Source organism: Aquarana catesbeiana, linkage group LG03 (genome assembly GCF_042186555.1).
Source record: "Aquarana catesbeiana isolate 2022-GZ linkage group LG03, ASM4218655v1, whole genome shotgun sequence".
Taxonomy (NCBI): Eukaryota; Metazoa; Chordata; class Amphibia; order Anura; family Ranidae; genus Aquarana; species Aquarana catesbeiana.
The window spans coordinates 471,838,698-471,856,229 of NC_133326.1; the positions used below are offsets into that span (position 1 = coordinate 471,838,698).

General features: G+C 38.8%; 1 protein-coding gene across 31 annotated transcripts in view; it reads left to right on the plus strand.

The window, feature by feature from the left end:
• The window catches only part of LOC141132486 (protocadherin gamma-A4-like), a 489,967-nt gene that overhangs the window by 316,581 nt on the left and 155,854 nt on the right, over nt 1-17,532 (plus strand). Inside the window, exon 1 of one of the 31 annotated variants that reach the window (XM_073620928.1) lies at nt 3,764-6,331. The exons of 29 other annotated variants lie outside the window; for them this stretch is intronic. In XM_073620928.1, coding sequence (XP_073477029.1) covers nt 3,923-6,331 — 2,409 coding nt within the window. In that variant the 5' untranslated portion in view covers nt 3,764-3,922. Of the gene's footprint in view, nt 1-3,763; nt 6,332-14,750; nt 17,395-17,532 lie in introns of those variants that run through there. One more of the 31 variants, XM_073620911.1, reaches the window with a different exon arrangement.

Below are 17,532 nucleotides of genomic sequence, written 5' to 3' on the forward strand. Positions count from 1 at the left end.
TTTCTTTACCATACACTTGTCAGCTTTGAATTTGCGTAATTTCCATAATTATGGTAAATACAAATGAAAACTAAAGGCTGGTGATTTGTTTAAAGCAAGCTAATCTAGTGAAAAAATGCTTCATTATCATGGATTTTCGTAAGAGTAGTAATTTGTGTATATGCCAAATAACCTATCACTTATTGAATAGGTACATATTGGAATTCACTTACATAAAACACTTTTTTTTCATGGCAGTCATGCTATTATTGCCTAAACGTTTAAAGTGTAAGCCCAGCCAAAACTTTTTTCTTCTTTTTTGAAGTAGGAATGATTTAGACCCCCTGTCAGGTTTGCATTATCTGCAGCTCAGTTAGATAGATTTACACTTACTTCCTATCCATCCTGGTAACAGCGATTTACCAGACAGGAAGTGAGGTGAACTCTCCAACAACAACACTGACAAACGAAAACATGCTTTTCTTTAGCTTTTCTATCCAAAGCTAAAAAAAAAAAAAAAAGTTTCAATGTTAATAACCACATTTATGAATATTTGCTCATCATACAAAAGGACATATGATTTATTTATTTTTGTTAAAAGTCTAAAGAAAGGTTGGTTTTTTTTTTGTTTTGTTTTTTTTTTTTTACTGTAGAACAATATATCTTACACAACCCGATTTTAAAAATTACATTCACATTCATATTTATTTCAAAATGGCAAAGTAAGTTGAATGTGTAGAAATCATATTTACAGTCAGGTCCATAAATATTGGGACAAAGACACAATTCTAATCTTTTTGGCTCTATACACCACCACAATGGATTTGAAATGAAGCAAACAAGATGTGCTTTAACTGCAGACTTTAAGCTTTAATTTGAGGGTATTTACATCCAAATCAGGTTAATGGTGTAGAAATTACAACAGTTTGTATATGTGCCTCCCACTTTTTTAAAGGACCAAAAGTAATGGGACAATTGGCTGCTCAGCTGTTTCATGGCCAGGTGTGTGTTATTCCCTCATTATCCCATTTACAAGGAGCAGATAAGAGGTCCAGAGTTCATTTCAAGTGTGCTATTTGCATTTGGAATCTGTTGCTGTCAACTCTCAATATGAGATCCAAAGAGCTGTCACTATCAGTGAAGCAAGCCATCGTTAGGCTGAAAAAACAAAACAAACCCATCAGAGAGATAGCGAAAACATTAGGTATGGCCAAATCAACTGTTTGGAACATGCTTAAAAAGAAAGAACGCACCGGTGAGCTCAGCAACACCAAAAGACCCGTAAGACCACAGAAAAAAACTGTGGTGGATGATCAAAGAATTATTTTCCTGGTGAAGAAAACACCCTTCACAACAGTTGGCCAGATCAAGAACACTCTCCAGGAGGTAGGTGTATGTGTGTCAAAGTCAACAATCAAGAGAAGACTTCACCAGAGTGAATACAGAGGGTTCACCACAAGATGTAAACCATTGGTGAGCCTCAAAAACAGGAACGCTAGATTAGAGTTTGCCAAACAACATCTAAAAAAGCCTTCACAGTTCTGGAACAACATCCTATGGACAGATGAGACCAAGATTAACTTGTACCAGAGTGATGGGAAGAGAAGAGTATGGAGAAGGAAAGGAACTGCTCCTGATCCAAAGCATACCACTTCATCATTGAAGCATGGTGGTGGTAGTGTCATGGCGTGGGCATGTATGGCTGCCAATGGAACTGGTTCTCTTGTATTTATTAATGATGTGACTGCTGACAAAAGCAGCAAGATAAATTCTGAAGTGTTTCGGGCAATATTATCTGCTCATATTCAGCCAAATGCTTCAGAACTCATTGGACGGCGCTGAAGCATACTGCAAAAGCAACCAAAGAGTTTTGTTAAGGGAAAGAAGTGGAATGTTATGCAATGGCCAAGTCAATCACCTGACCTGAATCCGATTGAGCATGCATTTCACTTGCTGAAGACAAAACTGAAGGGAAAATGCCGCCTGAAACAAGCAGGAACTGAAGACAGTTGCAGTAGAGGCCTGGCAGAGCCTCACCAGGGATGAAACCCAGCATCTGGTGAGGTCTATGCGTTCCAGACTTCAGGCTGTAATTTACTGCAAAGGATTTCCAACCAAGTATTAAAAAGTGAAAGTTTGATGGATGATTGTTAATCTGTCCCATTACTTTTGGTCCCCTAAAAAGTGGGAGGCACATATACAAACTGTTGAAATTCCTACACTGTTCACTTGATTTGGATATAAATACCCTCGAATTAAAGCTGAAAGTCTGCAGTTAAAGCATATCTTTTCATTTCAAATCCATTGTGGTGGTGTATAGAGCCAAACAGATTAGAATTGTGTCGATGTCCCAATATTTATGGACCTGACTGTATGTACAGTATATCTACATAGATATACCACAAGCAAAAAAAATTTTTTGGACCCCTTTCACACTTAGGTGTTTTTCAGGTGCTTTTGGGCTAAAAATAGCGCCTGTAAAGCGCCTGAAAAACACCTCCCCTGCAGCCCCAAGTGTGAGAGCCCGAGTGATTTTACACTGGGGCGATGTGCTGGCAGGACGTTAAAAAATGTCCTGCAAGCAGCATCTTTGAGGCGGTGAAGGAGCGGTGTATACACCACTCCTCCACCGCTCCTGCCCATTGACATGAATGGTCACCGCTGCCGAAGCGCCTGCAAAGCGCCTCAGCAGCGGCGATACACGGCACATTTCACCCTTTATTCGGCCGCTAGCAGGGGTTAAAAGCTCCCCACTAGCGGCTGAATAGCACTGCTAAAACGACGGTAAGTGCAGCTAAAACTAGCGAAAAGCAGCCTTAGTGTTGCAATTCACATACACCTTAGATAGAACAATGTTTGCATTCATAGGAGTAATACATTTTCACTTTTTTTTTATTGAAAATAGAGTAACTTTTTAAAGTAGCACTCCAGCCAAATCATTTCATTTATAGTTTTGGGTAGAGCATTGTAGGGTTAGAACCTGTCTGGTTTGTACTTCTTGCAGGATCAGCAGGTAATAAAACTTGTTGAAGATTAAATGTCCAAAAGGCATATATGCTGCAGTTTGTCACTAGCATTAAAACAATGATTTTAGTTTTTCTGAGTTTAGTTGATTCTGCCAGTAGGTCCTTTTTTTCTTCACTTCCTATAATATGGTGACATTGCTGTTCTGCAGTGGAATTGTACAGCAGTATTGCCACCCTGTGGACAGGTTAGTCTTAAATATGTATTCAGTGTTAAAGTAACAAACAAAATCAAGCCCAACTCCAGCTAACACATTTTTAAGCAGTCATGGCAACAAGTTTTCTTTTTGCCATGTTTGTTGGACAGTTCAGAAAGTAGAAAAATACTGGCATTCACTGGCAGGATTGAGAAGTAATAAAACAGTTGTGTTCATGCTTTTGACAGACTACAGCTTATACAGTATGTAATTTTTGATTTCTCCTGTAATTACACTTTAAGTTTAAATTATCCAAATTCATACTCATTTTATATTTACCACCAACTGCTTATGTACCAAATTGAGTTTGTTGTATTGATCCAAATATCTATTGTAGCCTCTTGGAAGGCTACGTACATATTCATATATTCATTAAAGTTACTGGAAGTAGTGTGCAAAATATTTTCAAATTTAAAAATTCACAATTGATTCAGATGAAATAATATCTCAAACAATGTCTTGGAAAATAATTCTACAGCACTGCAGTTCCCCAATTCGACCTCACAGCGCCGCTGTTGACCAATAACGAAAACATAGATCCAGAAGCACCTCTATGAGGCAGACAGTACACAATTACAAGAAAAAATATAGAGCATTACTGCAAGGGATGTGACTGCTGCAGGTCTCTCAAAGAAGACGTGTGTCCTTACTCTTTACCTGAATCAGTCTTCAAAATATTTCACCTACATTTTTTCAGCAAGAAAAGAAACGACTGGCTGGAAGATGCAGCATGGACAGACACTGCAAGGAATCAGATGGCAAGTAATAATGTCTTTATGTTCCTGGCTGTGCCATTCAGTCACAGGCCAGATTCATTATTCCATTGTAGAAGAGATGAGAAAAGGTTCACTCGTTGGGAATTTAGCAAGAGATCTTGGAATGAATGTGAAGGAACTCTCAGTGAGAAAACTCCGTATTGTTTCACGTGTGTCTGAAAAATATTTTAATATCAATCTAGATAATGGAAATGTCTATATTGCTGACAGGATAGACAGAGAGACACTGTGTGGGGCTGCAGCTGATTGTGTCCTGACCTTTGATGCAGTGGCTGAGAATCCTCTAAATGTTTTTAATATTAGGATTGAAATTCAAGATATAAATGACAATCCACCAAGATTTCCCTATGATATAATTAGATTAGAAATAAGTGAATCTGCTTTGCCAGGTGCAAGATTTGTTTTGCAGAAAGCTGAAGATTTGGATATAGGAATAAATGCATTAAAAAGCTACCAAATCAGTTCAAATGAGCAATTTGTTTTAAAAGAAAGGATCAGCTCTGATGGCAGTATATTTCCCGAACTAGTTCTAGAAAAGCCTCTAGACCGAGAGACACAAGATTATCATGAACTAATTCTATCAGCTGTTGATGGTGGAAAACCTTTTCTAACCGGAAGCATACTGATTAAGATTACCATCATTGACATCAATGATAATACACCTATATTTACTCAAGAAGTATATAAGATAAGTATTAAAGAAAATATACAGATGAATTCTACAGTTCTGCAGGTCAGTGCAACTGATGGGGATGAAGGTGTCAATGCAGAAATTAAATATTTGTTTAGTACCACAGCAAATACTATTCTGCAGATGTTTGAAATTAATCCTAAAAGTGGGGAAATTACAACAAAAGGACATGTGGATTATGAACTGACAAAACATTATGACATTTCTGTGCAAGCCATTGATGGAGGTGGACTGGCCGCCCATTCCAAAGTATTAATAGAAGTATTGGATCAAAATGACAATGCTCCTGAGATATCTATCACCTCTTTGACTACTCCTATCCCAGAAAACACAACTTCTGGAACAGTGGTGGCCTTGATTGAAGTTCATGACCAAGATTCAGGAGAAAATGGAGAAGTTCGATGTCTTATTACAGGTGATGTGCCATTCCAAATTCAGTCATCTGCAAGCAATTTCTATAAGATCATTACTAAAAGTACCTTGGACCGAGAAAAAATGTCATCATACAACATTACTATCCAAGCTTCTGACAAAGGTTCACCTCCAATGACTGTTAAAAAAGTTATCCAGCTAGATGTGTCTGATGTCAATGATAATGCTCCTGAGTTTGTGAAGCTGACTTACACTGCATTTGTTCCAGAAAATAATTTACCAGGAGCTTCCATATTTAGTATTCAAGCAAGAGATATAGACAGTGAAAATAATGCCAAAGTAGTTTATTCTGTAAGTGGTATCAACTATGAGAAAGATCCTATGTCCTCTTTTATATCCGTTAACCCAGAAACTGGAGTTATTTATGCACAACGCACATTTGATTATGAGCTACAAAAAGAATTTATTTTTCAGATCAATGCCAGAGACAATGGAAAGCCATCTCTGAACAGTAGCACAACTCTAAGAATTTTTGTAGTAGATCAGAATGATAATTTACCCATTATTCTGTATCCATCATCAGATGCTGATCGTCCTGCCATTGAGTTAGTGCCATGGTCCTCTGAACCAGGTTCTTTAATATCCAAAGTAGTAGCTGTGGATGCTGACTCTGGACACAACGGCTGGCTAGCTTTTATTTTGCAAGCATCAGAACCATCACTTTTCACCATTAACCAACACACAGGGGAGATCAGGACTTCTCGTATGTTCCATGAAAAAGATACCTTAAAGCATAGCATTGTTATTATAGTAAAAGACAATGGTTTCCCACCTCTTTCTGCTTCTGCCACTCTAAACCTAATGATTGCGGATAATTTTCAGCAGATAATTCCTGAAATGACTAATCAGACAAACAAATCAGAGTCTCATTCCTACTTACAATTCTACTTGGTAATAGCCTTAGCATTGATTTCTTTTCTGTTCATGTTGACTGTGATACTTGCTATAATCTCTAAATATCGAGAATCCAAGTCTTCCTCCTCATTTGGATCTTTGGCTACAAATCTATATCCTACAGTTGATCCCAGATTTCTTTCTCAGTTTAATAATGGAACATTACAGCTTCCTTACTCATATGATGTTTGCGTCACTCTGGATTCTAGTGAAAGGGACTTTGCTTTCCTTAGACCTCAGTCCAGTGTTCCAGTGGATCATCTTATCGATACTGATGACTCTGGGATCGGAAATGAAAGCTCTAAGGATTCCTTACTTGCAGACAATATCACATCTCAGGTATGCTTTTCAAAAGATTTGAATATGTTTTAAATAGCGAAACAATTTTGATCAAATTGAATTTAACATATTGATATAAAAACTAATAGTCATACATAGTTACATTGTAGGTGAGGTTGAAAAAAGACATCCATCAAGTCCAACCTATGTGTGTGATTATATGTCAGTATTACATTGTATATCCCTGTATGATGTGGTCATTCTGTTGCTTATCTAATAGTTTTTTGAAACTATCGATGCTCCCCGCTGAGACCACCGCCTGTGGAAGGGAATTCCACATCCTTGCTGCTCTTACAGTAAAGAACCATCTACATAGTTTATAGTTAAACCTCCCTTCTTCTAATTTTAATGAGTGGCCACATGTCTTCTAAACTCCCTTCCGCAAAAAAGTTTAATCCCTATTGTGGGGTCACTAGTATTGCATTTAAAAATTGAAATCATATCCCCTCTCAAGCGTCTCTTCTCCAGAGAGAATAAGTTCAGTGCTCGCAACCTTCCCTCATAACTAATATCCCCCAGACCCTTTATTAGCTTAGTTGCCCTTCTTTGTACTCGCTCCATTTCCAGTAGATCCTTTCTGAGGACTGGTGTCCAGAACTGGACAGCATACTCTAGGTGCGGCCGGACCAGAGTCTTGTAGAGTGGGAGAATTGTCGTTTTATCTCTGGAGTTGATCCCCCTTTTAATGCATGCCAATATTTTGTTTGCTTTGTTAGCAGCAGCTTGGCATTGCATGCCATTGCTGAGCCTATCATCTACTAGGTCCCCCATGTCCTTTTCTATCCTATATTCCCCCAGGGGTTCTCTCCCAGTGTATAGATTGCATTCATATTTTTGACACCCAATCGCATTATTTGACATTTTTTCTACATTAAACCTCATTTGCCATGTAGTTGCCCACCCCATTCATTTGTTTAGATCTTTTTGCAAGTTTTCCACATCCTGCTGAGAAGTTATTGCCCTGCTTAGCCTAGTATCGTCCAAAAATACAGAGATTGAACTGTTTACCCCATCCTCCAGGTCATTTATGAACAAAATAAATAGGATTGGTCCCAGCACAGAACACTTGGGGACCCCACTACCCACCTCTGACCATTCTGAGTACTCCCCATTTATCACCACCCTCTGAACTTGCCCTTGTAGTCAGTTTTCAATCCATGTATTTGCCTTATGGTCCATGCCAACGGACCTTATTTTGTACAGTAAATGTTTATAGGGAACTGTGTCAAATGCTTTTGCAAAATCCAGATACACCACGTCTACGGGCCTTCTTTTATCTAGATGGCAACTCACCTCCTCATAGAAGGTTAATAGATTGGTTTGGCAAAAACTATTCTTCATGAATCCATGCTGATTACTGCTAATGATACCGTTCTCGCTACTAAAATCTTGTATATAGTACCGTATCATCCCCTCCAAAAGCTTGTATACTATTGATGTTAGGCTAACTGGTCTGTAATTCCCAGGGATGTATTTTGGGCCCTTTTTAAATACTGGTGCTACATTGGCTTTTCTCCAATCACCTGGTACCATTCCACCCAGTAGACTCTCAGTAAAAATTAGGAACAATGGTTTGGCAATACTTGACTGAGTTCCCTAAGTACCCTCGGATGCAAGCCTGTGTAGTAAGCAAAGTGTGCTGCACTGTTTTGTCAAATTTGGCTTACCCGTCAGAATGTGTAACGGAAGTGACGTTCCATCGCCGCCATCTTGCTACACCCCGCACTCCTCCATAGTAAGGATACACTGAAAAGGGGGAAAGCGGAAATCTTGTTAGACCCACAGGAGTTTTGCATTTTTCACTTATTTTTAACAATAAAGTGAGTTTATATAGTGAAATACAGTACTTACAACTCCGTCTGACTGGTTAGATGTTGAATCTTAAAAGCAGCAGCAAGCCTGCGGATGTCACAGGTTTGCTAATTTGACAGAAGTTCGTTCTTTTTAGAAATGCAACATCTAAACATTCATACATAGTTCTAAGTACTGTATTTCACTATATAAACTCACTTTACTGTTAAAAATAAGTGTAAAATGCAAAACTCTGGTGGGTGTAACAAGATGCTTTCCCCCTTCTCAGTGTATCCTTACTATAGAGGAGTACAGGGTGTAGCAAAATGGCGGCGACAGAACGTCACTTCCGTTACACATTCTGACGGGTCGCCTAATCTGATGAAACATGCACATTGTTGTTTATAAGTTGCCATAGGAATGGCAGCTTCTGTGGAAGTTCATGCCCTGTTATTGCAAATTATTAACAGCATGGAACACAGAAACAGCTGAGGAAAGTGTACAATACTATGCTTGTTCAAACAGGAAAGCAGCAAACAATTTTTGTTTTCATTTTATATTTTTCCATAATGTACTGTATTTCTTATCCAAACTGCAAACACTGAGTAGACAAGCCTTAGCTGTAGCCGAGTCCTGTAACATGATCTTTTCTCACACACAAATCCTCTGTGTAAGAGAACTGCAGAGAGCTCCCTGGAGGCGGGGCTAAAGCACTGAGAAATAATCTCCTATGCAGATGAGATGAGGAGTGTGAACTTTTCCAGGAAAGATTGTGCAGACTGGCCTGGGGGTGTAATAAGTGTACAGGGCTAAAATCTCCACATAAAAGAGAGAGCAATCTTCCTTTCCCTACACTAGACTAAATTCTACTCCTCTGTGAAAGCACATTGATCCTTTCTGTCTCTTCCTATCCCCGCCCTCATCCAACCCCCTCCAGCCCTGTAGCCATGCTCAGTTGTATTCAGCTCTCTGGCATTTCCCCGCCCTCCTCCTCCCCTCGTCCCAGCCCCCTCCTCCCCTCGTCCCCGCCCCCTCCTCTGCCAGTTACTTCTCAGTGAATGAACAGATACGAAGAAACAAGCACTGCTGGGAGATCTGACGTTTCTCTCCCGGGAGTCATTGTAATGCAGGAAAGAGCATCAAACACGTTTTATCAGCAATGAACGAGGAAGTACAGAGAATAAGGCATTTACTTCCACCAAATTATAGTTTTGATTTCCAATGATTACGCAGCAAGGGCAGAAGGTTCAATTGAAGGAAAGATGAAAAAATTACTGAAGTTCCACTTTAAAGTGATTGTAAAGCTTTGTTTATTTATTGTTTTTTTAAATAACAAACATGTCATACTTACCTCCAGTGTGCAGATCGCTTTGCACAGAGTGGCCCCGATCCTCGATTTCTGGGGTCCCCTGGTGGCTCTTGCAGCTCCTCCCCACATCAGTTAACCCCCTAGGAGAAGCGCTCTCCCAGGAAGGTTACCGTGCGGGCACTCTCCCGAGTCCAGCATTTGCATCCATGAATGCTGGACTCGGCCAAGCCCCCCGGCGCCTGTGTCATTGAATTTGATTGACAGCAGCGTGAGCCAATGGCTGCGCTTCTATCAATCTATCCAATCAACTGCCGAGAACCCCAGGCAGAGGGACAGCGCCTCCTCACCGTTGGAAATTCCAGGGCTCAGGTAAGTAAAATGGGGGGCTAGGGGGCCGGTGACTTAAAAAAAATTTTCCCCTTAATGCATAGGATACATTAAGGTGAAAAAACATGAGGGGTTACAACCCCTTTAAGTGTATTTCATTCTGACATTTTAGTTACCTTAAATTGATTTTTATTATGTTCTATATGTAGGTAATTGTGTGAAGAGACTTGTGCAGGTCTATCCTGTGTGCGCAAACTTTGAAACAAACTCTGCTTTCCCCACGCTATGTTCACATATAACAGGGACATAATCTAAACCAGCGCTAGTGACTCCTTTTCTACAAGCATACCTAACCATGGAGACTTCTGCAGCATGAAAGGTTTCAGCATCAGCAAGATCTGCATAGGGATACACTGTGATTAAGGACGGTCTCAGCAGTGGTGCTTTAATGTCTGTATTTGAGGGGTAAAAAGCATGAAGAAATGGAGAAATGTTGGTGGCTAAATTCCTACTTATAGGAAACAATATTTCAGAGCTCTGTCTGTGATTCATAACACACAGGCCAAACTATTTTTTGTACTTTGTTTTATGTATTATATGCTGATTACTTAAAGCTAAATGCCAACTCCAAACAAAACTTTTTTTTTTTTTTGGTGAGGACTGATTAGCACTTCTGTCTTTTTTTTATTGCTCTCTCTATGGCTATTGTGGAGATTTTCCCTCACTTCTAGTCCAATGGCAGATGAGACAAGTGGTGATGGGAAATCTCAGCTATGGGGACTTATGCAGCAAGAAAAACACTTCTTAGATAAATAGCAAAGATTGGAATTTTTATTTGGTTTTTGTTGCTGTCTGTTTTCTTGTTCCATTGATACCCTTTCCCTTCATCTCCTGTTCTGATGTCACAGGGTCTGGACGTGAGGTTAAATGTGTACAGTTGAGGCACATTTAGCTGGTAAAATCTGAGATTCTAACCTTTCCCTACTTGGCCCTAAGAAAAACAAAAGTTTGATCCAGGGACTGGCTTTACATTTAGTACAGGCTGCACTAGTTACTGGTGAAATTCTGTACTCTGCTTGAAATATTCCTGTTGAATGTCATATCTCCACATGAGATACTAATACATTACCAGTTCTAAATAATCCCTTAAACTGACTTTACAATTAAAAAAAGAAATGTTTAAAAATTATTCATGTGTCATTTAAAAATATTTTTTTTTAAAGTTTACCTGTAGGTAATGCAACTTTTACATTTTCAGCATTTATTTGATCATTTTCTTGTTTCCTGCCAGCTAGTGTATTATTTGCAGTAGCCATATGGCTAAAGCTAAGTTCAAAGCACAAACATTTTTATATGCAAATTTTTACATTTATGACTTTATTGTATGTAAGTGGCATAAGAATTCTTCTTGTAGACAAATCATTTTTTTTAATAACCTATGGATATGGTATTTTTGTTATTAAACTGTCTTCACTTTGGAAACATAACAAAAACAGTTACATATATAGTATAAAATATACACAAGTTTAGACTATAGAAATACTGAAACAAGTGCTAGACCAAAAACAGGTAAAAGAGTCCATAATAACTTAAAAGTGTTACTAATAAACCCATGACCCAGCATTCACTATATCTGGTCTGAAAATAAAAAAAGGCGCCTCTAAGTGCAGAAGTAAAACTTTATATTTCCCAAAAGGGTTAAAAACACTTACAATAGGGTGGATGGGTAGAAGCACATCATATTAGTAATATGGCAGGTGGTCCAGCGTTCTGGTAGTCCCAAGGAGTCTTACTGAGATCCGCAGGTGTGATTCCTTGGTGGCATATTCTGTAGTGGCCGACAGATGGAAGCCACAACTCTCCTGGATACTTGGAAGACAGCTAGGCTGTCTGAGACAGCATGGAAGCCGAATCCAGGAAGTGACATCAGCAGGAAGGGACTAGCAACCAGCGTGGACAGCAAGTGATGTCATCAACATGCAACGCATTTCGGAACAGCTGATTGGTTCCTTCTTCAAGCAATGACTAAAGATTACTAGAAGCAGAGCTTCTTATGGTCTGTAGGCAGGCTTTGGGTGGGACTATGGGCGGACATGAGCAGGACAAAGGGAAGCACTGAGCTTATAAAATGACATAATGAATATAAAAACAGCGTACTGGGAACACAAAAAGGAAAAAGAAAAAACAGAAGACCAACATACAGGGCAAACTGATGCAAAGACATGATGCAAAAACAGCAAGAGTGATGCGCAACGCAATTAGCTGGTCCCTTTCTGCTGATGTCGCTTCCTGGATTCAGTTTCCATGCTGTCTCAGACAGCCTAGCTGTCTTCCCAGTATCCAGGAGAGTTGTGGCTTCCATCTCTTGGCCACTTCAGAATATGCTGCCATAGAATCACACCTGCGGATATCACGGAGACTCCTTGGGACTACCAGAACGCCGGACCAACTGCTATATTACTAATATGATGTGCTTCTACCCATCCACCCTTTTGTAAGTGTTTTTAACCCTTTTGGGAAATATAAAGTGTTACTTCTGCATTTAGAGGCGCCTTTTTTTCTTTTAATTGTACTTCCGGAGTTTGCTTCTCTCTTCAAGTGCTGCTGAAAGTGCATGAAGACCCTCTTCTATTTCTACATAGACTGATATCTGCTGTGTTTGTTACTCAGAGCGCCCTTATACACACTATATCTGGTCTCCCACAGTACACAGTACATGGAAATGCAATGGTTGTAGTAAATATAAACTGCTAAATACCTTTTCTCATCAGCAGTATATAGCAGTCTTATGACTTATTTCAGTGTCTGGTTAAAGCTTGCTTTTACTGCTATCACTGTCCTATCAAACTGCAGAACCCCTGACCCTCTGTCTGGACTGTGCTGATAACCTGCACTCTCCCAAGAAGAAAAAAACTCTCTAGCAATACACACCAAATTGAGCATGTGCAGCTTGTCCCCTACCCCAATGGTTCTCAACCCTGTCCTCAAGTACCCCCAACAGGCCATGATGCCAGGTTTTCCTTTATCTTGCATAGGTGCTTTAAATCAGTGTCAATGGCTTGGTATTATGGATAGCTACTTTATCTAAGAGAAATTCCCAAAACATGGCCTGTTGGGGGTACTTGAGGACAGGGTTGAGAGCTACTGCTCTACCCACTATAGTATCCAGAGATGAGTTGAGGACACTGGAAGAAAGTGAGGATCATAGGAGACAGGATCAAACAGCCTTTTTACACAATGCAGATGATTAACCCCTTAGATTCCACAGTGAGTGTAACAAGCATGCTTTACTGCATAAACAGACTGATTTTACTGTTGTGGGTTTAGTAACACTTTAATTGTTTATAAATAAGTAATTATAAAAACAACCAATGCACTTTGGGGACAACACTACTCCCCCTTCATCTGGGCTATATTATAACTGGTATTAAGCTGCTGAGCAGCATCAGACTGTTCAAATAACTTTTACTTTTTATGAATACAAGTTATAGTCAGGTGTTCCTTTCTGTATGTCTATGGTTTCAGATACTGTCAGGTACCCATTGATGTAGGCCTTGCTGTGTGGGAGCCACCTCAGCAGATCTATTGAGCGTTTTTGAAGTTTTCTGCACATAAAAGTTTGAAAGTTCTCAGTGACACTTTAACTATGTTGTTCTGGAATACAAAAGTTTAGGTCACACCAGTAGATTGTTCAGAATATACACAGTGATTGTCAGTGTTTAAAGCTGGACTACAGGCAGATATAAATAACACAAATTAATGCAGTGTTATAGTCATTGATACATAATGAAATGTTTAAATGAAAGAGGTGTAAGTACCTAAATTTGACTTGGTATCAGCCTCCTGCTGTCTCTGTACAGCAGACCTAATACTAGCAAAGGATGAAGCAGTCAGTCAAGTGTGCTGCAGTGCGTATGTGCTAAGAAATAGCAAGCTAATAGATGGAGAGAGCTTAGGAACAGAAATATGAGCTCATCAGTCTGCTGCTTCTCTTTTCAATTCCCATTCACAGGCTGGGGGTAAGACAAGACCTATAAGCATTATTCAAAGCAGAGCTCCACCCAAAAGGGGAAGCTCTGCTTATTTGCCTACTCCCCCACTCCACTGCCACATTTTGCACCTTTTGGGGGGGAGCAGGTACCTGGTTTTGATATGTACTGACTCCCACGTTTGGGTTACTTCGCCACAGCAAAGTCATCCGGAAGTTCGGCCCCTTCTCCTTCCCCCACCGCAGGGCCATTCACAAAGCACAGCAGGGAACTGGCTGTGGAGCCACAAGGCTTCACTGCCGGTTTCCCTTATCTGAAATGGCAGCCGCAGCACAGGAGAGCCGACTGAAAAATTGGCTCTGGTGAAGAAATCTCTGGATTCATGGATAGGTAAGTGTCCTAATATTAAAAGTCAGCAGCTACAGTATTTGTAGCTGCTAACTTTTAATTTTTTTCTGATGGAGCCTGGAGCTCCGCTTTAACCGCAGTACAGAAAAAAATCAGGTGTCCTGCCCTGTCAGACAGAACCATGCTGTGTGACAGAGCTGTGTAAATCTCAGGATTGAATAAACAAAACAAAACAAATCCTAATACAGATAAACCAATCTCTTATATGTATTCCATCTGTATATTTAGCAGTTTGATCTGCATAAGATGATAAAAATACCTTACAATGTATGTACAGTAGTATGGAATTATTTGCTTTATTATAAGGCAATCATGTAAATCATTAAAATCACCTTCTCTGTTAATGTATTTGGTAATATTTTAAATAGCATATTGATATATTTAATACAACCAGCTATAGAGATTATTTTAAATCAAGTAATATACAGTTTGGTATCCAAACCACATATATTTTTATTATTATTATTTTACATTGTAACAGTATATGTTGTTACAAAATAACCCAATTGGATGCAAAGGAAAAATTTTCAGCACTGCAGTTCCCTAGTTTTACCTCAGAGCGCCGCTGTTTGACCAATAAGGAAAAGAATACAGAACTGGAGATCCACTAATACATTCATTACTTACAACACTGAAGATCTGCAAGAAGAGGCACGGCCATTTCTGGATTCTCTCTACACATATCACTGGAGAAATGCTCTTCTTTCAGAAACAATGAAATTTATCTCTATGTAAAGATGCCCTTCTTGGATTACAAATACTAATCATCCAGGCAATCTCTTTTTGGAAGAAACTGAACAATTGGAATGGCTGAGCTGAGATTCTGTTCACAGGCATATAAAGGAATCAGATGGCAAGTAGTATTTTCTGTCTTATGTGGTTGGCTGTGTCATTCAGTCTCTGGTCAGATTCAATATTCCATTGTAGAAGAAATGAGAAAAGACTCTGTTATAGCAAATATAGCAAATGACCTGGGATTAAATATTAATCAGCTCTTCTCCAGAAAATTGAGGATTGAGTCACACATGTCAGAGAAATATTTTTTTGTGGATCTAGACAATGGAAACCTTTATGTGAAGGACAGGATAGATAGGGAGACACTGTGTGGGACAGCAGCTACCTGCTTTCTAACCTTTGATGCTGTGGTTGAAAACCCCTTAAATGTTTTCAGAGTCAAAATTGAAATTCAGGATATAAATGATAATTCTCCAGTGTTTTTTCAAAAATCCTTTATAATAGAAATTCTAGAATTTACTGCACTAGGGACAAAATTTGCTTTACAGAATGCAGAAGATACAGATATTGGTAATAATTCAGTACAGACCTACAAGCTTAGTGCTAATCAGCATTTTACACTGAATGAAAACATTAATCCAGATGGAAGAAAATCTCCAGAACTTGTATTAGAGAAACCTTTAGATCGAGAGACACAAAATATTCATGAACTAATATTAACAGCATTTGATGGTGGAAATCCTGTGAAGTCTGGAACTACAATAATAAGGATCATTGTTATTGATGTGAATGATAATTTTCCTGTATTTACTCAGCAGCTGTATAAAGTCAGTGTAAGTGAAAATATTTCAGTCAATTCTTCTATAGTAACTGTAAAAGCAGATGATATAGATGAAGGTGTTAATGGAAACATTACATATTCTTTTCGTAAAACAGCAGAGCATGTGCATCATTCAAGCACTTTTATTATTCATCCAATAAGTGGTGAGATTAAAACAATCGGAAAGGTGGATTATGAAGTAGCAAATAGTTATGAACTGTCTGTACAAGCTAAGGATGGCGGTGGTCTTGTTTCATACAGTAAGATACTAATTGATGTGATAGATGAAAATGACAATGCTCCTAAAATAGCCATCACTTCATTATCTTCTCCTGTTCTTGAGAATTCTTCTCCTGGAACCATGATAGCTCTGATCAGAGTCCATGATAATGATGTAGGTAAAAATGGAGAAGTTGACTGTAAACTTATAGAGGAAGTACCTTTTAATTTGATACTGTCTTCTGAGAATTACTACAGTATAGTTTCTGCAGGTTCTATAGATAGAGAAGAGATATCTAGTTATAACATCACAATTGTAGCTACTGATAAAGGATTTCCCCCACTTTCAAGCAGAAGAACCATCACATTGGAGATATCAGATGTTAATGACAATCCCCCTTTGTTCAGGAAATCTACTTATGTTGCCTTTGTACCAGAGAACAATTTACCAGGAGCTTCAATATACAGTATACAAGCTTCAGATCCTGATACAGGAGATAATGCTAAAATATTGTATTCAGTATTTGGAGCAAATGAGAAAGATCTCCCAGTAACTTCATATTTTTCCATCAATATGGAGACTGGAGTTTTGTATGCACAAAGATCATTTGATTATGAGCAGCACAAGGAGTTCCAAATACAAATAATTGCTAGAGATAATGGGAGCCCATCACTGAGCAGCAATACAACATTAATTATAAAAATAGTGGATCTGAATGACAATGCTCCAAAAATCTTATATCCATCTTCAGAAAGTGGAGGAACAACTATGTTTGAAATGGTCCCCTTTGCCTCTGAGCCTGGTTCTTTAATAACAAAGGTGGTTGCTGTGGATGCAGACTCTGGACATAATGCTTGGCTCTCTTATCATTTCTTACAATTGTCAGAAATATCCTACTTTATTATTAATGAGCACACAGGTGAAATAAGGACATCACGTGTCTTTCATGAGAAAGATGTGCTGAAACACAAAGTTGTGGCAATAGTGAAAGACAATGGAGATCCCTCGCTCTCTGCTACCGTCACTTTAAACTTTGTTATTACAGATAATTTCCAGCAAGCAATTCCTAAATTTGTTGATCAGCATACTGATGAAGATCAACAAGCCAACTTACAGTTATACTTAGTAATCACTCTAGTCATCATTTCCTCACTGTTCATTATAACTGTTATCTTGACTATTATATCTAAATGCAAAAAGACTAAACCATTCCCAGTGTTTGATCCAATAAGTTCAACTTTATATCCTCAAGTTGACCCCAGAGTGTTGTCTCAGTATTCAAGTGGAACTCTAAGTCTTCCTTACTCTTACAATGTTTGTGTGGCTTTGGATTCTGCGGAAGGTGATTTTACATACATGAAACCCAATCAAAATGTTCCTGTGGACAATCTTATTGATGCTGATGATTCAGGGCTTGGAAATGAAAGTTTAAAGGAAGGTTTGCCAACAAGCAATATAGCACCGGTGAGTTTTTCCAAATGTAACAATTTTCCAGCTACTTTGATTGAGAAGATCTAATGCTACAGTTACAAAACTGAGCATTGTAGTACATATGGCTTAATTTTAATATTTTGCAGTACAGCTGGTACATGCTGGATAAGC